Source organism: Pantherophis guttatus, chromosome 9 (assembly GCF_059756535.1).
Source record: "Pantherophis guttatus breed Tessera chromosome 9, ASM5975653v1, whole genome shotgun sequence".
Lineage (NCBI taxonomy): Eukaryota > Metazoa > Chordata > Lepidosauria > Squamata > Colubridae > Pantherophis > Pantherophis guttatus.
Genome location: NC_142071.1, coordinates 19,329,745 through 19,354,679, shown reverse-complemented (window position 1 = coordinate 19,354,679; position 24,935 = coordinate 19,329,745). Strand labels below are relative to the sequence as shown.

Sequence of the window (24,935 nt, the reverse complement as noted above, 5' to 3'; positions counted from 1 at the left end):
AATAGTTTAGTTCACCTAGAAGTTTCACTTTACTCTATAGGTTGTCCAGTTCTGACATAGGTCATATTTTCTCTGTCTTATCCTTCCTTATTTTATTGTTACCTTTTATTTTAAAAGCATTAAAATTCCTTTTATTTGGAATTTTGGAAGAGCAGCACACGCAAAAGAAGAGTACATAACATAATAAAAAAATAACAGAGTTGGAAAGAACCTTGGAGGTCTTCTAGTCCTTTCACCTAATCTTTATTATTTGTTCGTTTGTTTGTTTTCTATATCACCCATCTCACTAATTACAGTGACCCTGGGTGGCTTGATCCTTGTAACCAGGGGTGCTATTCAGCAGTGTTCTGCCCCAGCTACGGATCCCAAAGAACATAGCACACACAAACTCCGAACAAAACTCAGTTTACTTCAAAACGCAGTCTTTTGCAAATGCAGGCTGTTAATAAAACATTCTTAACAACCTGCCCGAAATTCCACAGATAAGATAGAATCTTACTAGAGTTGGCAGAAAGCCCAGAAGCAAGGTTTGCAGAGAAAATCCAAACTCAATGATCAGCGAACGAACGAACGTTGTTTCCTGCAGCTTTTTACAAGCTGTGTGCAAACTTAAATAGGCTAAGGGAGTGGCCAATTAGCCCCAAGCCTTACTCTCGAGGAGACCTCCTCCTGAGTAACCATTCCTGCATTTTGGCAGCTCTGTGTGCCCGTGCTTTGAGAAGAGGCTCCTCCACTTCATCCTCTTCACTTAAAGGAGCCTCTGGAGGTTCTGAAGGCCCTGGCTGAATCCCTGCCTCTGGCACCACATCTTCTTCAGCCTCCTCCCTGTCCGACTCGAGCGCCAGCTGCACAGCTGCTGGTGTGACATCACACCAGCCTCCTCGTCGTCGGGATCAGCAACAATCCACGCAGGCCGCTGGCGGGCCACAACAAGCAGGTTCTGACAGATTCTGGAGAACCGGTAGTGGAAATTTTGAGTAGTTCGGAGAACCGGCAAATACCACCTCTGGCTGGCCCTGGAGTGGGGTGGAAATGGAGATTTTGCAGTATCTTTCCCCTGCCATGCCCACCAAGCCACACCCACCAAGCCACACCCACAGAACCGGTAGTAAAAACATTTGAATGCCACCACTGCTTGTAACCCATTTTCTGGCTTCACATAATACACTGAACAATAAATGAACAAGGTAGGATGGGTTCTACAACACAAGTAACTTCAAAACTCCTCAAAACAAAACCAAGGAAATGCTAATCAAACATAGCATGTTAGAGGAACACGGTAGCTAACCCTTGTGACTGACCTGGTTGTGTAAACTCAGCCAGTCTGTCTTTAGCGACCCTACTTAAACGGAAATGACAGGAACAAACTCAGCTAGAGAAAGTAGAAAGCTCCTTCCAGTCAGGTGAAAAATGTGTGTCTTATTTCTATATTTGAAAGCCTTGGGACAGAGAGTTGGCTTCTCAGAAGGTGTAAAGCAATATTTACTTGGAAGACAACATATGGCTGTGCAATTATTTCTCTCAACTCCACCTAGGGCACCTGCAGAACATGATTCTAAGTGACCCGGTCTATTCAGTAGTGGCAATCTTTTCTGCTCTCCCAGCCCCTGCAAAGAATTCTAGGAGCTGTTGTAGACTGGCTGTTTAGGGGAGAAGAGAGGTGAATAAAAAATAAGTGAAAATAAACCACCGTGGCCCCTTTGAACTCTGCAACACAGATGAAATTTGGAAGGAGGTTTCAATTCACCCTACCTCTTCTTCAACTCCCCCACCTCTACCTCCCCCACCCAGAAGTTCCATTTTCAGAGCATGGTTCCAAAAATTTGTTCTCAGTTTTTTGGAAATAAAGAGCTAGCATGCTGAAAGTAGTTCACTAGTGGAACCTGAAATGGTGTTTGCCTCAGATTCAAACTCTTCCCAATTGTTATCTAGATTATTCTACAGTATTTATATGAGATATTAATTTCCCACCCTGTTGACCCAGTTAAGAATATGATGAGGAGCAGGACTAGGGGTGACATGATAGCAGTGTTCCAATATCTCAGGGGCTGCCACAATGTAGAGGGGATCAATCTGTTCTCCAAAGCACCTGAAGGCAGGATAAGAAGCAATGGATGGAAACTAATCAAGGAGAGAAACAACCTAGAAGTAAGGAGAAATTTCCTGACAGTTAGAACAATTACTCAGTGGGACAACTTGCCTCCAGAAGTTGTAAATGCTCCAACATTGGAAGTTTCAAGAAGAGATTGGACAACCATTTATTTATTTTTTTATTTATTTATTAAATTTATATACCGCCCTATTCCTGAGGGACTCAGGGCGGTGAACAGCGAACGATAAAAAATACATGTAATACAAACGTTAAAAAAAAAAAACCAATTAAAATATACTAAACACTCTGGTCCTAGATAATTCAAGACATCCCAGTTTAAAATAAAATCAAAAGCAATATAAAGGGAAAGTTAGGCCAGGCCGGCCTGCTGAAACAGGAATGTTTTGAGGGCGCGGCGGAAAGTGCGCAGATCCGGAATCTTCTGTATCTCTGGGGGGAGCTCGTTCCAGATGGTGGGTGCCCTCACAGAAAAGGCTCTCCCCCTGGGGGCCGCCAGTCGACACTGTTTGGCTGATGGCACCCTGAGAAGCCCCTCTCTATGGGAGCGTACTGGGCGGTGAGAGGCTATTGGTGGCAGAAGGCGGTCTCGTAAGTACCCTGGTCCTAAGCCATGGAGCGCTCTAAAGGTGGTAACTAAGTCCTTGAAGCGCACCCAGAAGACGACAGGGCGCCAGTGCAGCTCGCGCAGGAGGGGAGCCACATGGGAGCGCCATGCTGCTCCCATAACTACCCGCGCGGCCGCATTCTGGACCAGCTGGAGCCTCCGGGTGCTCCTCAAGGGGAGCCCCATGTAGAGAGCATTACAGTAGTCCAGGCGTGAAGTGACGAGGGCATGAGTGACCATATTTAACGAGTCCCGATCCAGAAAGGGACGCAACTGGCGAATCAGGTGAACCTGATAAAAAGACCTCCCGGCCACAGCCGTCAAGTGTTCTTCTAAAGACAGCCATGAGTCCAAGAGGACGCCTAAATTGCGAACCCTCTCCGTGGGGGGCAATGACTCATCCCCAATAGTCAGTGATGGCACCAACTGACTATATCGGGACGTCGGAAACCACAGCCACTCGGTCTTGGATGGGTTGAGCCTGAATCTGTTCCTCCCCATCCAGATCCGTACAGCCTTCAGGCACCGGGACATCACTTTAAGGGCATCATTGGGGTGGTCCGGGGTGGAGATGTATAGCTGAGTATCATCAGCATACTGATGATACTTCACCCCAAAACCACGGATGATCTCACCCAGCGGCTTCACATAAATGTTGAACAGAAGGGGTGAGAGAACCAACCTCTGTGGCACCCCACATACAAGGGGCCTCGGGTCGACCTCTGCCCCCCTGTCAACACAGACTGCGACCGATCAGAGAGAAAGGAGGAGAACCACCGCAACACAGTGCCCCCCACCCCTAACTCTTCCAACCGGTGCAGCATGATACCATGGTCGATGGTATCAAAAGCTGCTGAGAGGTCTAATAGGACCAGGACAGAGGAGCAACCCCTGTCCCGGGCCCTCCAGAGATCATCTACCAATGCGACCAATGCCGTTTCCGTGCTGTATCCAGGCCTGAAGCCCGACTGGAACGGATCTAGATAAGCCGATTCATCCAAGTACTGAGGAAGCTGTCGCGCTACCACACTCTCAAATTTGCCTGAAATGCTTGAGCAGGGAGCTGAAGACCTTCAAGGTCCCTTCCATTTCTGTTATTCTTTAATGCCTAGTGCATTTTTACAATTCTGTAGCATTATCCAGGCACAAAATTCAGCTTCTAAAAACGTTGACGGTCTTATTTTAACTTCTCTGCACATTCCCAGTTCTTGTTGCTGTGAAGCTATACTTGATAGCCTGATGTGAAGCACGCTTGTATATGTGTACTCATGCACGCAACACAACACGGACATCAAAATATGTGTTTTTGCCCCTATTAAGCTATTGTTTGTCTTTCTTTTATTCTGTCAAAGATTTTTAAATAAATCCTCCATTCAAGACCACATTGATTTTTAGAGCTGTAATTAATTTCATCCTTTGCTGCTTTTGTCAATGACCTTACAAACACTCTCTCTAATATTCTTGTATAGTTAAAGTAAATTGACTCTGTGGTTTTTTTTCCTCTGCTTTTGGCATTGCTGGCCTCTCCATTATTTATGAGTGTTACATGAAATCATCTTGGAACAATTTTTCTCATATTGGGAAGTCCACATTTTTGAGGAAGGCTGGTCTGCCCAGCAGATGCTACTGAACACATTCATAGACTTAAACCTTCTGGAAGTGGATCATCTCTATTGGAAACGCAATGGAGTATCCGTAATGATTTTGCAGTGATAGGTAGAGAATAATTTACATTTAGTCCAACCGTCCAGAAGGGGAAAAATGGATAGGATCAAATTATTTAGTATCTGTAGGATGACTTCGTGGGCAATATGTCTGTGGAGATTCTTGGTCATCCAGGTCGTGGTTGCCCTGAAGGTGCTTTTTTAAAAGGCAACCGGACTTTCTGTGTTTTTTTCTTGAAGATGTTTTACTTCTCATACAAGAAGCTTCTTCAGTTCTGACTGAAGAACTAAAGAGTCAGAACTTGATGAGAAGCAAAAAAGGAAGAACAAAGGAAGTCCGGTTGTCTTTTGAAAAAGCACCTTTGGGACATCCATGGACATTAACTAGTTGGTATCTGGATAGGTTCTAGACCAGAGTTCTTCAAAGTTGGCAACTTCAAGTTGAAGTCCGCACATCTTAACATTGCCTTGTTTGAAAAAACACGGGTCTTGGCCCATTTAGTGCATGCAAAGATCCTTACCTTCTTAGTCTTGCTTTAAATTTTGGATTTATCTCATGCTTGTGTTCATGTCCAAACAAAAAGGCAGCAGAAGACTAGATGGTGGTTTTGGTCTCCTGCTGTCCTTCCCTCTGCTTTCTACCATTTGGTCCCCATCTTCTGACTTCTTTTCACAGAAGGTACATTCATGTTCAAATGAGTTATTAGGCTCTAGGCATTCCTTCCCTATCTGAAAACAAATATTGGTATCACAGATCTATACTATGACTGAAGGACAACAGAAATAACATCTTCCTCATCTAGGGATTTTTTTTTCAATCTGTTAAATTAAAACAGTTTCCTATAATTTTTTTTTAATAAGTCTCTTAGATCCATACCCAGTTCAATCCCAGAACCATTCCTTAGATTTGGGAATGGGATTCTGAAGAACGTCAGAAGAACAATATAGAATCAACTAGAAATGAACATGCTACAAATTCTGAGTACAACTCTTTTGGGTCCTGAGCCTCTGTGCAAAAAAAATTTCCAGTGTTGGAGAATTCACAACTTCTGAAGGCAAGTCGTTCCACTGATTAATTGTTCTGTCAGAAAATTTCTTCTTACTTCCAAGTTGCTTCTCTGCTTGATTAGTTCCTACCAATTGTTTCTTGTCCTACCCTCAGGTGCTTTGGAGAATAGTTTGACTCCCTCTTCTTTGAGGCAGCCCCAGAGATATTGGAACACTACTATCATGTCACCCTTGTCCTCCTTTTCATTGAACTAGACATACCCAGTTCCTGCAACCGTTCTTCATATGTTTTAGCCTCCAGTCTCCTAATCCTCTTTCTTGCTCTTCTCTGCACTCTTTCTAAAGTCTCCACATCTTTTTTACATTATGGCAACCAAAACTGGATGCAATATTGCAAATGTGGCCTTACCAAGGCCTTATAAAGTGGCATTAACACTTCACGTGATCTTGATTCTATCCCTCTGTTTATGAAGCCTAGAACTCTGTTGGCTTTTTTGGCAGCTGCTGCACATGGCTGGCTCATATTTAAATCAGTGGTGGGTTGCTTCCGGTTCTGTCCGGTTCTTGCGAACCGATGGTAAAAGCGGTGGGAGGCTCCGCCCACCTGCCCAGACATCATAATGGACGATCTGTGCATGCGCGTGCTCCCATTGCGAACCGGTAGTAAAGGTAATAGAACCCACCCCTGATTTAAATGGTTGTCCACTAGGACTCCAAGATCCCTCTCACAGTTACTTATAATATCTTAGGGTGAGAATTTCCATCTACATCCTACTCTGTTGTGGATACCGTATCTTGTGCAAACTATTTTTGTTGAGATAGGCATTCCGTAGAAAGCTGCCCATAACTTGCTTATGTTAGTGGGGTTTTTTTTCCCCTTTAAAACTGTTAATTTCAGATGAGGATTCTGGTTGTTGATTGCAATCTGTGATTTTGCTCCAAGGTGCTTAAAGATTCAGGCAGCAAATAAGCATTTTGAATAAATAAATCCCCTGCATTTTGTGTTCTGCTCCTGTTCTTCTTCCAAACTGAATCAGCACCTCCTTGTCTCTTTGATGCCTCGGAAGCTTCATGTCTTGGCCCCCTTTCCAGTTGAAAAAATCTCTGTTGCATGACCAAAGAATTGCTCAAAGGTCTTCCTTGTGATGACTGTTCTCTTTTATGTATGGATGTAGTTGATCAAACCCTCCGTTTTCTGTAGTTCATTAAATTTCTGCAAAGCCTAAAGAGAAAAATCAATGCTTTTCTCAGCAACGACTTGTGGAAATTGTATTTTTCTTCTGGCCCTGTTTCCATTCCCTTCTTCTTGCTAAACAGGAAACAGTTGAGGGGCGGAAAACCCTGCAAGGTCCATCAAACATTCAACATTGGGAAATAGCTGTTGATTATATGCCATCCCTGGAATCAGAGGGAGCATATGTCAAACAACTGCTGATAAACACTAGCAAGAGAGGTCAGCCCTTCGCTTCTCTTCTCTTAGCTAGGAAAATCAGGTTGGGCAGTGAGAAATGTTTAATTCTGGGTGCTTAAAAATGGATGTTTTTAAGAAGATTCTAGACAGTCACTTAATCTGAAAGAGTATAGCAGTGGTGGAATTCATTTTTTTTTACTAGCGGTTCTGTGGGCATGGTGTGGTATGGCCTGGTGGGCATGGCTGGGGAAAGATACTGCAAAATCCCCATTCCCTCCCCACTCCTGGGGGAAGGATACTGCAAAATCCCCATTCCCTCCCCACTCCTGGGGGAAGGATATTGCAAAATCTCCATTCCCACCCCAGTCTGGGACCAGCCAGAGGTGGTATTTGCCGGTTCTCTGAACTACTCAAAATTTCTGCTACTGGTTCTCCAGAACCTGTCAGAACCTGCTGTCTAGCACCCCTGGAGTATAGGTTCTCCTGCTTGAGCAGGAGGTTGGACTAGTCCTTTCCAGCTCATTTATTCTAAATTCTAAAATTTAGGAAGGATAAGTCATTATATGAGGATATGCTCTGATATTGCACATGTCCAATTTCATGGACAAACCTGTAAGCAAAGTCTGGGTGAAAACATTCCACTTGCATCTAATTTTGGAGACCCAGTTTGTTCTAGTGGTTGAGGCACCCGGCTAGAAACTGGGAGATTGAGAATTCTAATCCCTTCTTAGGCATGGAAACCAGTGACTTTGGGGCAATCACCAGGAGATTGTGAGTTATAGTCCCGCTTTAGGCATGAAAACTGGGTTGTGTGTTTTTGGGCCAATCACCAAGATATTGTGATTTCTAGTCCCGCCTTTGGCATGAAAGCCAACTGGGATTTTGGGTCAATGAGCTGAGATGGTGCAGTAGTTAGAGTGCAATACTACATCTACTTCAGCTGACTGCTAGTTCAGCAGATCAGTGGATCAAACTCACCGGCTCAAGGTTGACTCAGCCTTCCATCCTTCCGAGGTGGGTAAAATGAGGACCCAGATTGTTGGGGGCAATATGCTATTTAGTATACTGTCTTTGGTGTAAGCTGCCCAGAGTCCTCGGAGAGTGGGCGGCATAGAAATATGACTAATAAAATAATAAATAAAAAAAATCACTCTTTCTCAGCCCAGCCCATCTAATAAGGTTGTTATTGTGGGGGGAAAGAGGAGGAAGAAAGAATAGCAGGAAGGTTTGCTGCCTCGAGTTACTTATAAAAAGTAATAAAGATGGAATAAAAATCTAATAAACAAACAAGGAAGGTTCAGAAAAGGACCTGGCATTCCGAGCCATGTCATTTTGATTGGGGATGGGTGGGTGGAGATAGTCTGAATACTATTGTTTAGGGGTTCCAGCCATACTACCTTTTAGAAAATTCAATTTCATCCCCCTGCTTCTCACAACCCTCCATCCGCATGTCTCAGCACATTTACCTCCATTATTCTTCTTTCTGTGTGTTTGAGTTTCATGCATGGATGACAATACTTTAGGGAAAGGGAAAGACCCTGGAAAGTTTATGGTTCTCCCCTGGCTCAGTTTCTTAATGGCCTATAGCAGTGTTTCTCAACCTTGGTAGCTTGAAGATGGGTGGACTTCATCTCCCAGAATCCCCCAGCCAGCAGCGCTGGCTGGGGGATTCTGGGAGTTGAAGTCCACCCATCTTCAAGCTACCAAGGTTGAGAAACACTGGCCTATAGCTTGTGTCCCCAACCCCTGGGCTATGGCCCAGTAGCGAGTCATGGCCTGTTTGGAACTGGGCCGAGTAAGTGGCGGATGAGCACACAAGTGCGCGCAGCTCCACTTGTGCATGTGGCAGGTGTGCACACACATGTGCAGCTCCATTTGCACGTGGAATCATTATTCCCTCTCTCTTCCCTGCTACCTCTGCCACCAGCTTTTCACAAAGCTGAAAAGGTTGGGGACCGCTGACCTATAGCAATCTCCCCAAATGCAAAGCCTCCGTACCAGTATTTTTCAACCTTGGCATCTTTATTTTTTTAAAAAAATATATATATAAACTTTATTAAAATACATATAAAACACATATAAAACATATAAAAACAGTTACACAACAGACAACATATAAATAAATTAATCTTTTGAAGCATTTGTTTCGTATTGGTCCTTCAATTAGTACAGTTGTACTTATTCCCCTTAGTCTTAACCTAATAATTTCCTTTTTCCATTTCCCCCTCCCCACTCTTCTATTCCCCTAAGAATTTCCCCTTATTAATCTATATACTATATATTTGGATTATCCCTTTTTTTTAAATTTCCCTCTACAGGTTTATCTGCCCGTAGGAAGTTATTTATATACATGTTTACATTTTTATTCTATCCTTCTTCTAACTGTATTTCTTTAGTAGTGGCATTATGCCATTGGTACCACTTATTCCATATTTTGTAGTACTCTGTCTCTTCCTTTTCCTTTAACTCTTCTGTTAGCATATCCATTTCGGCACACTGTGTAATTTTGTCCGTTACTTCTTCTTTTGTTGGAATTTTTCTCCTGTTTCCAGTTTTTGGCATACGTTATCCACGCTGCCGTTAGAATATGTATCAGCAAATATTTTATTTCTTTAGGATATGTTTTGGTGAAAATTCCTAACAGGAAGGTTTCTGGTTTCTTCTCTATTTGTAGCTTAATAATTTGTTCCAGCCATTTCTTAATATTGGACCAAAATTTCTTTGCCGCCGGGCATGTCCACCAGAGATGGTAAAAGGTGCCTTGTGAGTTTTTACATTTCCAACAAAGTGAGCTGTTTTTCGAATGAATTTTAGCCAATCTTGTGGGCGACATATGCCACCTATAAAACATCTTCAGCTGGTTTTCTTTGTATGCCACCGCTAATGTTACTTTTGTGTTCAATTGCCAAAGTTCTTCCCATTTCTCCAGATCTATTATATATTTGAAGTTTTGCATCCATTTAATCATCGTATTCTTAACTGTTTCCTCCTCCATCTTGTATCGCAACAGGAATTTATAAATTTTACTAATTAGTTTCTCTTCTGAGTCTAGTATAATTTTATCTAATTCTTGTTTTTCTTTGTAAATTTCGTATGTTTTTATATATTCCTTATGTTTCGATTGAATCTGTGAGAAGGTCCACCAATCGATTTCTCTTTTTAAATCTGTTTCCAATTGTTGTTTAGTTTTCAATTTCCCTTGATAATCAGTTAAGTCTTTGTATCTAATTATATCTTTAGGATCTATTACGTTTGGATGCCTTAATGCTTCTGATGGTGAAAGCCAAATCGGTTTTTTTGTATACTATTTTTTTTTTTAATTTTGAGCCAGATTAATAGTAATGCATTCCTAATTGTGTGTCTTTTAAAGTAAGTATGTGTTTTATATTTTTCGTCCCAAGTGCCAGCCCACTTGTAAATCATAACTTTCTATTGTTAATGTTCTGCTGTTTTTCAGTTCCATCCAATCTTTAACCCATGATAACACTGCCGCTTGATAGTAGAGTTCCCATTCCGGGAGTGCTGTTCCTCCCGTCCTTAGTGTCCTGGAGTAATTTCAGTTTTATTTGTGGTCGTATCCCCTGCCATATGAATTTAGAAATCATCTTATTTAAAGTTTCAAAGAATTTTTTCTCTAATTTTATTGGCACAACCTGGAACAGGTACAGCAGCTTTGGTAAAGTATTCATTTTAATAGTGGAAATTCTTCCCATTAATGAGATCTGTAGGTTTTTCCTATTATCCAAATCTTTTTTTATCTGTATCATTAATTTATCATAATTGTTTTCTCTTATTGATGAGGTTCTTGGTGACAGCCAGATCCCTAAATACTTTATTTTCTTCGTTGCTTGGATTTGTATACTGTTCTCCAATTCTGTCTCTTGGATCTTCGTAAGGTTTTTTAGTATTAATTTTGATTTATTTCTATTTATTTTTAGGCCAGCCACCTCTCCAAATTCTTCTATTTTCTTAAACAGCGTTGGTACTACTTCTAATGGCTCTTCTGCTATAAATACAAGGTCATCAGCAAAAGCCTGAGCCTTGTACTCCTCTCGTCTTATTTTTAAGCCTTTAATTTCTTGGTCTTCCCTAATTTTTTTTAGCAAAATCTCCAATGTTAAAATATACAGTAGTGGAGAAAGTGGACAGCCTTGTCTAACCTCTTTTGTTATATCGAATTGATCGGTCGTGTCGTCATTCAAAATTACTTTTGCTGTTTGTTTAGTGTATATTAACCTTGGCACCTTTAAGATGGGTGGACTTCAACTCCCAGAATTCCCCAGCCAACACTGCTCTGTAGAAACTCTGTAGAATCCTACATTTTTTTCCCCTTCCCCTTTCAATTGCAATGCAATGCAAAGCTTTCCCAGATCATTAGGAACTCCAGACAGGAAAGTGAAGAGTGTCTTCCTCCTGTACACCCCGCAGGCTTTTTGAAAACAAGCAAACACGGAAAGAAATCAACCTTCCTACACCATCTATTTACGGCAGGAATTTAAGGGAAGAACTGGGGTGTCGATGAAGACGGAAGATGTTACAGAGAGAGGGGGGGAAAATAAATGAATTTCCCACTGTTCGTTGATGAAGTGAGATTGTATTGAACTAAGCCTCAGTGTAAACTTTATTAAAGGTCACACTAATGAATGGCTTAATTCTAGAATTATAAATTAACTCATGGGGTTTCTGCTTTGTGAACAACTGTGCTTTTCTGGATCTAACTCTCTCAAGCTACAAGGGGCTCAGGAGAGAGAAAACAGACTAAGTTCAGAGGGCAACATTGCCATCTGCTGATCAAAGACATTCACTGCATCTCAGAACTGTATCTGACTAAAGCAGAAAGTATCAGGAAAAAATTATCATGGATAAAACTGTTTATTAAGAGCCTTGGTGGCACAGCAGACTAAAGCACTGTTAAGTAACACCAGCTGCCTGCAATTACTGCAAGTTCAAATCTCCCCAGGCTCAAGGTTGACTCAGCCTTCCATCCTTTCGAGGTAGGTAAAATGAGGACCCGGTTTGTGGGGGCAATAAGCTGACTTTGTATAAAAAAGAACACCGCTTAGAGGGGGCCGAAAGCCCTACTAAGCAGGTATATACAAAAGTATGAAGGCTATTGCTTAACACATTGTAAGATGCCCTGAGTCTCCGGAAAAGGGCGGCATATAAATCGAACCAATAAATAAATCGAACCAATAAATATTTAACTGTGGTTAAATCATCCCACTATTTATTATTTTTTTTGCAAACTTCTCCCTATCAGTAAACCTACAAAAGTAATAGGCCTTGCAAATTCTTCAAGAGAGGTGTTTCAAAATAGCCACAAGTATATATAGCAATAGCAATAGCACTTAGACTTATATACCACTTTACAGTGCTTTAAGCAGTTTACAGAGTCAGCATCTTGCCCCCAACAATCTGGGTCCTCATTTTACCGACCTCAGAAGGATGGAAGGCTGAGTCAACCTTCAGTCTGCTGAGATTCGAACTGCAAAATTGCAGTCAGCCGGCAGTCAGCAGAAGTAGCCTGCAGTACTGCATTCTAACCACTGTGCCACCGTGACTCACAAACAAATATAAAAGCTCTTTTTTAAAAAAAATTCTTAAATGCAGTTCTGTTTGACCCAGATGCATCTGTCTGGGTCAGTCTGCTCTTTCCAGATAAAAATACTCTCTGTCATCTCAGCAACTCCCTACTGGCATAAAGAAAATATTTAACCTTGACCAAAGTTTCAGGCCTATTTATTGAGGCTTTGGGATTTGACCAAAGAATATTCAAGTACCTGAAATTTAACCTCTTCAGACTTGTGTGGCTGCTTCAAAATCTCCTGCTGGAATTAAATACATTTATGGACACAATTATTTTGCTTGAAGCAGCTTAGGTGGACATCGCAGCTTACAGGGCCAGTGTGAAAAACCTGAAAAAAAAGAAGCAGCTGCTATAATGAGGCAAAAAGGTACTAGGTACCCTTGTGTATCCTAAAGCAGTTCTAAAATTATTCTGATTTTTTAAAAAAATTAATCTGAAGAATTTTCAATGTTCTAAAATGAATATTACAAAATGATAATCGAACATTAGAACTACTGAGGATTGCACAAGCTGACACTTACCCCCTGAAAAAACAGTGTCATGTAGATTTTTTTTTCCACCCCTACCTGGCCTGGATTTGATACTTTATGATACCTGTATTTGCTCTGCTCTGTCAACAGATACTACCAGGGCTGCTGTTTCTTTCCCAGCCAGAAAAACCTGAGACACCTTAATTTATGACATCAAATAGCTGCACCAAAAGCTTTCCAGCATATCTACAGAAACTGCTGCAGGGAAAGCGATTCCATTCTCATTTGCTAAGGCTTTAAAAGAAAGACATGTTAGAAGTCAAGCAACAATCAGTACTGTATTATAGATTTAGATTTTCGATTAGCTGGGGCATTCCGAAACAGTAATTCCATTAGAAGCTTCAGTCTTGCAGTGGCAAAAGAGGAAATGCGAAGGCTACACAGAGCCGATCAATATCTTAGGGAAGATAAAAGGCAACAGAGAAATTGCCCAATAAGTATTCAAGTCTCATCCAGGCCCACCTTCCTGAAAGGAAGGGTAATTAAAGCCATATTCTAATTAACATAGACTTTGCCCCCAATCAGAAGCATCTTTTGCAGAAAAACTAATGAGGCTGGGAGAATAGGCTGTTGCTTACAGATCCATCTATTGAATTAAAGTGAAAGCAGCCTTTAAAATGGGAAAAACAAACAAACCAGGAGAAGGACAGATTCTCCCAACAGTTGAATGCAAAACACTTCAGACTCCTCTTTGTCTTTCCGTGAGCATTGAGACCAGGGGTGGGTTCTACTTATCTTTACTACCGGTTCGCAACGGGGCCGCGCACGCACGCTTGCTTCTTGCGCACATGATCTCTTCTGCGCATGCGCAGAAACATTTTGATGACGTGGGTGGAGCCTCCTGCCAGTTTTACTACTGGTGCGAACCAGGGGCAACTGATTCAGACCCCTTGGTATAGCATAGCCCTAGAGCAGGGGCGTCAAACTCAATTTTATCGAAGGCCACATCAGGGTTGTGTTTGACCTCAAGAGGCCGGGGAGGGTATGGCCAGCTCAACATCACTCATGTTCGGGGGGGGCTGTGGTGGCCCGAGCACTCTGCCAGCGAAAACGGGCTCCCCATTTTCGGCTGCCACAGCCTCCTGCAACCCTCTGCCAGTGAAAAAAGAGCTCGGGAGATTTCAGGGCGGCCCCATGGGCCGGATCTAAGTACACTGCAAGCCAGATCTGGTCTCCGGGCCTTGAGTTTGACACCCTTGCCCTAGAGATTTATATGCCCCCTCCTCCCTCACGTTTTTTTTAAAAAAGCGTTAAAACTAAGAGTTTTCCCACAGGTGTTACTTTACAGATGTAAACCCCTTGTGGGGTGATTGGTGTATTAAAATTTGTGGGTTTTCCCCTTCCTAGGCAGGGGTGGGCTTCAAAAATTTTAGCAAGGGGTTCTCTGCCCGGTTGCTGGGTGGGTGTGGCCTAGTTGGCCTCCTGCACCACGGTGGTGGGGCATTGTTGCCCTCCCCAGGCTCCAGAGACTTTCCTCGAGCCCCTGGGAGGGCAAAAACAACCTCCCGAGGCTCTGGGTACCTTCTGGAGGCCGGAAACAAGCCCGTTTCTGGCCTTCCCGAACTTCCAGTAGGCCCGTTTTTCTCCCTCCCCGAGCCTCTGTGCATGCCCTGCACTTACCTGCATCCAAAACGGGCCACGTGGGAATTCCTGGGAGAGGTGGGATGGGTGGGGCCAGCCAGGATTTGGGGGTTCTCTGAACTGCATGGAATCTTAGCTAGAGGTTCTCCCGAATCCCTGCAAACCCCCAGAGGCCCACCCCTGTTCCTAGGTATTTCCTTTTTGCATTGTATTATTTCTATTCATTGTTTGACTTGTTTTATGCAGTACGCCATCTAGAGTGATGGGACCAGATGGCCTAGACATTTAATAGCTTCTTACAGCCCCCCCCCCCCCCCCCGAGCCACACCACCCTTCCTAGGCAATATTAAGTTTTTAAATCCTAACAGTAGGTCTACTTCAGGACACTCAAGCACTGGAAGAGGGCAGTGTGCATTAGAGAAGCAACATGCCAGTTTCAGTTGCTTGAGGCCTATCCAGTACAATTCAATGTCAAGTGTAATAGAGTGATTGCAAAGAGCTCTTGGCGATCTCATTGTCTCAGTATCCCTTGAGCATAAATCTTTAAATGGAGGATTCAAAGGTGTGCTGTTGTTGTTGTTTTTTAAAAAGGCAATCGGACTTTTCTTTGTTTCTCCTTGAAGAAATTCTTCAGTCCTGACTGAATGGTGGAGGATGGAAGGATTGGTCAGAACTGAAGAAGCTTTTTGGATGAGAAGCGAAACATCTTCGAGGAAAAGCAAAGAAAAGTCCAGTTGCCTTTTGAAAAAAGCACTTTTGGGACAATGAGGACCTGGATGACTGAGAATCAGTTGCGGCCCTTTCTGGATCGGGATGCCTTGTGCACGGTCACACATGCCCTTGTCACCTCACGACTGGACTACTGTAATGCTCTCTACATGGGGCTCCAACTGGTCCAGAATGCGGCCGCGCGGGTGGTTATGGGCGTGACTTGTTGCGCCCATGTGACACCTCTCCTCGCGAACTGCACTGGCTCCCAGTGGTCTTCCGAGTGCGATTCAAGGTGTTGGTTACCACCTTTAAAGTGCTCCATGGCTTAGGACCTGGGTACTTGCGAGACCGACTTCTGCCACCAATAGTATCCCACCGGCCAGTCCGCTCACACAGAGAGGGACTCCTCAGGGTGCCGTCGGCCAAGCAATGTCGGCTGGCGACACCCAGGGGGAGAGCCTTCTCTGTGGGAGCTCCTGCCCTTTGGAACGAACTGCCCCCGGAAATACGCAAGATCTCCGACCTCCGTGTGTTTCGCTGTGCCCTTAAGACCCTACTGTTTCGCCAGGTAGGGCTAACTATGTAATTATTTTAAATTGGGGGTTTTAAATTGGGGGTTTTAATCTGGGCCGAAATTGTGTAATAATTTTAAATTTTGAAATTTGTATATTTTTTGTTTTAATAGGCTGTACACTGCCCCGAGTCCTTCGGGAGAGGGGCGGTATAGAAATAAAATTATTATTATTATTATTATTATTATTATTATTATTATTATTATTATTATTATTATTATTATTATTCTGCATAGACATTTAAATGGAGAAGCTAGAAGGAGCTCCACAGGTGGAGCTCCCATGGTGAGATCCAACTTGATGATAGTCATAGTACACAATGTATAAAACTCTGTAGAGATTCTCAGTCATCCAGGTCATGGTTGTCCCAAAGCTATACAATTTGGGATGAAGACTCTTTGAATGGTCTGGGAGTAGGAATGGGTTTCCAGAGGAAAAAATTGCAGACCACGAGAACCATTAGCACTACTCAGGTGACCCTGAGGACACAGATCAATGACCCTCTAAAAAGGATACAAATGACCAGCTGTCTGCAAGGAATATAAATCCTTCCCTTCCCCGCTATCCTGTCAGAGCTGAAGAAGCTTCTTGGATGAGAAGCGAAACATCTTCAAAAGAAAAAAAAAAACCAAGAAAGTCCAATTGCCTCCTAGAAAAAACACCTTTGGGATACACAATGTACAGTATACTATCACTGTTGGTATACGGGGGAACACGGGGGATTTTGGTTCATTCTGGTACTCGAACTCAATTTACTGAGCTTTGGATTGAGATTTCTAGTGCTTGACTTCTTCAACTCACCACTTGCTTCCCTTGAACCCTAGATGGACAGAAGTGAGTTCCAGCAAGATTCAGTCCTTAAACAACTGGAAGTCCTCAAGGAGGAAGAGAAAGAATTCCAGAATTTGAAGGTAATTTCGAGATTACAGGATTCAATTACCTATGCAAAGTGGGGCTGATTTTACACGGGGGATTGTCTGAATCTGGCAGGGTACAAGGGGAGGATTTTATTGCTGGGGAAAAACAAACTTAAGCTGGAGAAATTAGATTTAAGCATCGTAGCATCGTTGCAATCAATTCCACCACATGAAAAAATTTTAAAAAATGATTTTACACAGGTGTAATCTTTTTTTTTTTGGTCATGAAAATCAGCCGAGTCCACAAAGTCAAGTGAGATTGACGTAGCAGAAGTCAAGGACTTTCAGAATTATTGAGGGGAACAATTTCACCTTCTCTGAACTTCGTGCAGATCAGCTTAAGCTGTATCCTCAATAGCGGTCTAATTTGGTTTTGTAACAAGATACTAAATTGGTCCTAAAGCTCAGTGACCCGGGTTGGTAGGTTACTGTTTTGTTCAAATGAGAGCATAAGCAATTAACCTAGTCGGGAATACAAGGGAAACTTAAAAGCAGAGGAAAATCAAGAGGGATCCTCTGAATCCAGTTTAGGGGTCATATATAACAAAAGCAACGTTGACTCGTTTGAACAGCAGGCATAAAGCATAATTGGCTAGGTTGCAGAAGTACAACGCCAGCATTTCTTTCACTCAAGTTCTTCATGCCGGAAGGCTCCACCCAAACTAATCTTACGTTCATTAGCTATTTTGGAGTAAGGTCAACAGAGGAGAAATTTCTGACCCATGAGAAAGCTTTCATTCCCAAGGACCCTGCCTGTATTGCTAAAACCAGGGATGGGATGCTGGGGGTTTGCAGGGGAACCTCTAGCTAAGATTCTGTGCAGTTCAGAGAACCCCCAAATCCCACTCCTGTCTGGCCCTGGCCACGCTGCTCCACCCCTTCCAGGAGTCCCCACGTGGCCCATTTTGGATGCAGGTAAGTGCAGGGTGCACGCGGAGGCTCGGGGAGGGCAAAAAATGGGCCTACCAGAAGTTTGGGAAGGCCAGAAATGGACCCCTTTCCAGAGGGCCTCCGGAGCCTGGGAAGGCTGTTTCCACCCTCCCGGAGGTTGAGGAAAGCCTCCAGAGCCCTGGGAGGACAAAAACACCCACCCATCCATCATGGTGCAGGAGGCCGACTAAACCACGCACACCATGGCCAAACCCACCCAGCAACCAGGCAGAGAACCCCTTGCTAAAATTTTGAAGCCCACCAGGGGTGGGTTCTACTTATCTTTACTACTGGTTAGCAGCACGCCCGCATGCGCAAATCACCTACGATGACATCCGGGTCAGTGGGCGGAGCCTCCCGCCAGTTTTACTACCGGTTCTTGTGAACCGGTCCAAACCGGCGGCAACCCACCACTGAAGCCCACCCCTAGCTAAAACCACTGTCCTACCAATGGGGTTAGTGATGCTGTTTCATGGGTTTGGAAGCTGAGGGATACCTCTAAGATAAATACAAGGAGTGCAAGTTCCAAGAAAGTTGAAGCAGCCAGTCAGTCCTGCCCCTAACCATATAGCTGGATCCGAGACCTCAGGAGAAAGACCTATGGAGTCATACTCCTTCTTCACAGGAAGAGAAAAGAGCCAGCTCTCCCGAGGAAACATCAGTTGATAGTCATAATACTTGCAGGCTACAGCTATTTTTCTTCTCTGAAAAAAGTTGCCATCTCTGCAACTTATTGTTTGAAAGGGAGATGCATGATTATGCACACAGGCTGCACAACTGGTAGAGCCATCCATTTGTATGGCAAGTAATTGGTATTGTTGAGCACCAGAGTGTTGACATATTTACTTAGCACATTTACTTTAGCACAAAATATACTATTATTTCATCCAGGATCGGACATCACTTAAGTCTCCCTTGCTTTCTATACTTCCTTGTTACTGTGGGGTCCTTGGTGTTCTCTGAGCTTGGCTGTTTCCTTACAGATGTTTCTGTTGCAATTTATGGTTGGAATGTATTTTTATGTGAACAACTACAGCAGTATTCAGCCAGGAGAGGGTAGTATTTACAAGTTTGGATGTATGGTATATACTCTATGCTCTTTTGTTCTAAGTAGAACTAACTGTTTCCAGTTAGTTAAATAGTTGAGCAGTAAAGCACATGTTGATTGTACTCTTTGTTTGCTCTGTGTGTTGCTTTATATAAAGATTACCCAACTAGGTAACATCATCAGTGTAAAGCAATGCACCAAGTTCAGAGAGCACCAAGGACCCCACAGTTCATCCCTGAGCTACAAATATTCTGTATGTTGTTGCTCTTTACCCATTCTCACTTTGGCACTTCACCATCATTATACTATATAGCAGGCATCTCCAAACTTGGCAACTTTAAGACATGCGGATACCCAGCATAGCTGGCTGAGGAATTCTGGGAGTTGAAGTCCACAAGCTTTAAAGTCGCCAAGTTTGGAGACCCTTGCTGTATAGGTTAAGGACTTAAAGATGCCAAGCCAGTCCTGGGCAATGCCCCCATCTGGACTCCATGCCATCTCCTGTTCAAAGAGTCAGGAGAAAAGCAACAACCTTGAGTTGATTCATTGTCTTGGTCTACCCACTTCAATCTTGTTTACTGAAGCTTTCTTCTTTCTGCTATAATATCCAGCAAGCAATTCCCATGATTCTCATTCAATAGGATAATTATCCATGACGAGTGACAATTATTAGAGTGATAATCCACATCTGGAGGTAGAACATTAGAAAAGGACGCAGTGGAAGAGCAGTAGATTCCCAGCATTTCAGTTAGACTTCGGGATGATGGAAATGTAATTTGGGAAATGTAATTCTGGATGGAAAGCATGCATTTTACTGCAGTGCAACAATATATCTCCGTAACTTGGCAAAGCTGGATGTTCTAGTGATTAAAAATACCAAGGAACACATTTTATCTCAACTAAACAGCCCCGTCTTTCTGTTAAAAATCTGCTTTCCTTTTTGGTCAGCCTCCTTTATGATATCACAAAATCCTAAATCTCTTCGGACGGTAGCGCCTTAAAGTCGTCCCCCCCACACACACACTTCTTAAATGAGGCTTTCAACATAATTTCTCTGGCATCTCACAGGAGGAAGTAGAGCTTCCAAAAGCTGGCTCTCCCTTTGAAACACGCAGGCCTTTATCTTCAAGCAAAGACTTTCCCATCTTCCATTCTTTGGCCCTGAAACAAAACCCAAGTCAATCACTGCAGCTTTAATTCCCCCCCCCCGCCCCCCTACACACAATCCACAACGGAGCGGCATTTCCCTCCATTCCTTTCTAGAGAAAGATGGAAGGAAAAGAAAGATGGTGGGATTAATTGATCAATTAATAGGATGTGCCAACATTTTATCTGAATAGTTTCCATGGTAATAGAAGCATTGTCTTCATCGTTGTGGGAGAAAGCTGCAGTTTTCTTTGCCAGATTTTCAACTGGGCTAAAACTCTGTCCAATGAAAGGGAAGATGAAGAAAAGGAGAGAGAGAGAAGAGGGGAGGGAGAGAGAGAGGGAGAGAGAGGGAAAGAGGGAGAGAGAGAAAGAGGGAGAGAGAAGAATGAAAGAAGGAGAGAGAGAGAAAGAGGGAGAGAGAAAGAAAAACAGAAAGAGGGAGAGAGGGAAAGAGTGAGAGAGAAGACGGAAAGAAGGAGAGAAAGGGAAAGAGTGAGAGAGAAAGAGTGAAAGGGAGAGAGAAAGAGGGAGAGAGGGGGGAGAGAGAAAGAGAGAGTGTGAAAGAGGGAGAGAGAGAAAGAGGGAGAGAGAAGAATGAAAAAAGGAGAGAGAAAGAGGGAGGGAGAAAGAGGGAGAGAGAAAGAAAGACAGAGAAAGAGGGAGAGAGGGAAAGAGAGAAAGAGGGAGAGAGAAGAGGGAAAGAAGGAGAGAGAGGGAGAGAGGGAAAGAGGGAGAGAAAGAGTGAAAGGGAGAGAGAAAGAGAGAGAAAGAGGGAGAGAGAGTGTGTGAAAGAGAGAGAGAAAAAAGAGAGAGAGAGAAAGAGAGAGAGAGGGGGAGAGAGAGAGTGAAAGAGGGAGACAGAGGGGGAGAGAGAAGAATGAAAGAAGGAGAGAGAGAGGGAAAGAGGAAGAGAGAGAGAAGGAGTGAAAGGGAGAGAGAAAGAGAAAGAGGGGGAGAGAGAGAGAAAGAGAGAGTGTGAAAGAGGGAGAGAGAGAGAAAGAGAATATTAGAATGGCAAGCTTAGGAAAATTTAAACGTATGGGGCAGATAATTTTGTTATTTATTTGCAGGTAGTTGTCAATTTACAACTACAATTGAGCCCAAAATTTCCATTGCTAAACAAGGCAGTTGTTAAGTAAGTTTTGCCCCATTTTACAATCTTTTTGCCACAGTCATTAAGTGAGTCCCTGCAGTTGTTAAGTGAAGCAAGCAGTCATTAAGCTTCCGCATTCACCCATGCTTCCCCCGATCTCTCTTAAAAGTGTCTCCATCAATTATGTTTCTTTGCATTTAATGGAGTAGAGATGATTTTTTTAAAAAAAAATCAGCAAAAGTAGATTTAAAAACCCGAGAATCTCCATTTATAAGGTGTAGACATTCTAAGTATTTACAAAATAGACATTCCGATTATTTGCAATTACAAAGGAAGAAATGAAAAACAATTCTCATTGCAATTTTACCTCTATAACCCCATTGCTTCCAAAGTTATCTTTTAGGGATTGCTATTCAGCCTACATAAGCACACGTTAAGAGGCGTGTTTGATGTGTTTCTAAATGTTTGATGTGCATATTTCATACTTATATTGTTTCTCAAATATAGAAGTATGAAAGAATAAGTACAACTGTGTATTTACGTAAGGCTGTATTGCTAAATGCAAAACTGCATAGGTGAATTTCACACAGTGATTTAAAACAAAAATTGGAACGTTTTACCATAAAAAAAGCAAGCACTCCAAGACCTATGAAGTTATTTATTCCCGTGAAAGGCATCACAGCCCCCATAATACGCATGGCGAATTGAACATATAATCACAGAAAAGCGGAATTTCTGCTGCATGAAATTATATAGCTATAAATTATACCAATACACAGGCTAGAAATGTTTAACCAATAATGATCCATTTCCACTGAAAATCAGTTATGCTATCCTATATTTTTGACCTGCTCCGTTTATCGCAACTTCTCATTTCGAATTACAGATAATAAATATCTTTTGCAGATTCATATTTCACTAACCAGGTACCATGTAGAATGGCTGCCCACAGGCACACATGAAAGAAGGAACGTGCAGTGTCCCTTCCTATCGACCGGCCAATGATAATAAAAACATAGTGACATTTCTAAGATTAATCAGAAGTGACTAGGCCAGAAAATGGCAGCGCTTAGGAATGGAAGTCTACCTACAGTTTCAAAACTTAAATTCTGTATTTATAAAACTCCTAATTTCAGTGCACACAAGATGGAATATAGCTATACTCTCTACATAACTTGTGCTGCTCATTCTTAATGGGTGAAAATCATAGATAATAGGTGATAAATAGAAGACAGAAGATAGAAGATAGAAGATATATAGAAGATAGAGATGGGTGGATAGATAGATAGATAGATAGACAGACAGACAGACAGACAGACAGACAGACAGATAGGGTGCATGGGTGGGTGGGTGGGTGGGGTGGGTGGGATAGGATAGGATAGGATAGGATAGGATAGGATAGGATAGGATAGGATAGGATAGGATAGGATAGGATAGGATAGGATAGGATAGATAGAAAGAGGCAGGATAGAAGATGGATGGATGGATGGATGGATGGATGGATAGGGTAGGGTAGGGTAGGGTAAGGTAGGTTAGGATAGGATAGGATAGGATAGGATAGGATAGGATAGGATAGGATAGGATAGGATAGGATAGGAGAGATGAGAGAGACAGACAGACAGACAGACAGACAGACAGACAGGATGGATAGAGACAGGATGGATAGAGACAGGATGGATGGATGGATGGCTAGATAGATAGACAGACAGACAGACAGACAATGATAGATGATACATATAGATGATAGTTGTATCTGTGGAAGGAACAGCTAATTTAAATTAACATTTCTCCCCTCTTTCTGTGAAGGAGAAAAGTTTGCCTAAAACTTTCGTCTAAACAATGAACAATTAAGCCTTCCTCTTGCACAGCTTTGCATCTGTTATAACGCCAGACTCCAAAACGCAATCCTGCACCAAGACGTAAACTTCTTTTCCTTGTTCTTCCCAGGATCCCACGAATGGCTATTACAGTGTGAACACCTTCAAGGACCACCATTCCACGCCCACCATCTCCCTCTCAGGTTGCCAGCCAGAGATGAGGCCGGCCAACAAGCAGCGTGTGCCAACAGGCATGTCCTTCACCAACATCTACACAACCCTGAGTGGGCAGAACCGCCTCTACGACTACAGCCAGCGTTTCATCTTGGGCATGGGGAGCAGCTCCATCGAGCTGTGTGAACGGGAATTCCAGCGGGGTTCCATGAGTGACAGCAGCTCCTTCCTGGACACGCAGTGCGATAGCAGCGTCAGCAGCAGCGGGAAGCAAGATGGCTACGTACAGTTCGACAAGGCCAGCAAAGCTTCAGCCTCGTCTTCTCACCATTCACAGTCCTCCTCTCAGAACTCTGACCCTAGCCGGCCTCTGCAAAGGAGAATGCAGACGCACGTGTGAAAGGATGGGACAAAACTAGCACTGGGAGGGGAAGGAGGATAGGATAGACTGACCAGCAGGTCGAGAGACCACCTGAGCTGAATCCTGGCCCTGCTGAAGCCAGCAAATCCTGGGGGGTGGGGATGGAGACTGTTTGACCAGTTTATTTGTGTTCTAGTGACCTGTAGCTCCACAAAGCACTTCTCCCCTTCTTCTTCTCTAGAGTAAAAGCTAACGCAAGGCGAAGGGAGCTAGACAGAGCCTTGTACTGCAGACAGAACTCTCCAGAGAGACTTAATGCCTTCTTTCCTTAGACCTGTTGACTCCCTTCCACAAGAGGGAAGGACTCACGACAGCTGAACCCAAACTAACCTTAAGCACAATGTCCATTTCCTTCCTGTAGCAAACCCAGGCATAGAAGGAGGATGGGAACAAAGAAAAAGGAAATGACAAATAACTTATTTGGGAAACGTAGGGAGGAAACAAATCCCCCTCCCCCGGGCCCCCTTCTTTTAGGGAGGACGGGCTTCTAAACCCAACGGGGCAGGAATAACAACATCCATGGCCTTCACTGGGAGGCTGGGCATCCTGGCTTTTCCTACCAAATAAGATAATCTCCCTGGAGATTTGGAGGTAGCTATGACCATCTATCTCACCTACCAGCAATTTATATTTCCCAGTTCACATCCAGCTGGCTCCCTGGTTGGGCCCAGGAGAGACATCTAAGCTGTCTTTCGCTGGCATGTCATCTACCTTGGGTCCTGAAGATAAATTTGACGGAGGCTTCTAGAATCTTCTGTGCTTTCCACTTCCTCTTCCTTAGTGACATCGATTCCTGTCTGTGGACATTTCGGAGAAGGTGCATCTTTAACGCTGCCCGTCAGGTGCACCAGCAAAGCGACCCTCCCTGCTGCTTAGCCTCATTTGCAAATTATAAGGGGTGGGGGTGGGGAGCTGTGTTCTTCAAAGCAACCTCAAACAACATGGCTTAACTTAAGGAAGTTTCTGTGTGAGGGGGAGGGGGTTAGCCATTGGTGTAATAACGTGCACTGACTGCTAAACCTGGTCTTTTATTATTTTCAATGACTTTTATTTTGTTTGGTGTTTGGTGTTTATCATATTACAATGTGTCTTTGGACTAAAAAAAAAACAAAAAACCAGAATTGAGAACTTTTAAGAGTGGCTTCTCAGCAAAATACCCAGGTATGCCTCTAGCCCATCCATCATACTCTGATTTTGATTAAGAGGGAACTGTTTGATGGAGGGAAGACTGAACTCCTCTTTTGAGTGACATGTGACAATCACTCCCAGAGTGGGCTGCTGTGGCGAGTGAACATAAAACATTTCTTACTTCTGCTTCTGTATTCCCTGCCCTCCCTTCCTGTTATCCCCCCCACACACAACAGCACAACTGGAAGACTAATACAAGAATTGTTACAAGCACTGTGGCAGTGAGTCCTTTGGAAACCAGTTTGATGTAAACAACTCTGATTCAAAAGAGAGAGAGAAAAAAAAGCCACACACAGCAATTAACGCAAGCAACATATGCATAGTGTGATTTCTTACTTAGTCTGTGATAAAAGCACAAACATTTTCCAGGAAAAAAAATCAGGAACTCCTGTCCATTCCTCCTAACATATTCTTCTA

At 43.2% G+C, this 24,935-nt stretch overlaps 1 protein-coding gene across 3 annotated transcripts in view; it reads left to right on the top strand.

Annotated features, from left to right (window-relative positions):
• The window catches only part of KIRREL3 (kirre like nephrin family adhesion molecule 3), an 847,361-nt gene extending 822,630 nt beyond the window's left edge, over positions 1-24,731 (top strand). For all 3 annotated transcript variants that reach the window (XM_034421931.3, XM_034421932.3, XM_087876028.1), the window contains 2 exons: positions 16,606-16,692; positions 22,866-24,731. In XM_034421931.3, the coding sequence (XP_034277822.1) occupies positions 16,606-16,692; positions 22,866-23,309 (531 nt within the window). In that variant the 3' untranslated portion in view covers positions 23,310-24,731. The remainder of the gene's footprint in view (positions 1-16,605; positions 16,693-22,865) is intronic.
• The last annotated feature ends 204 nt before the right edge of the window (positions 24,732-24,935 follow it).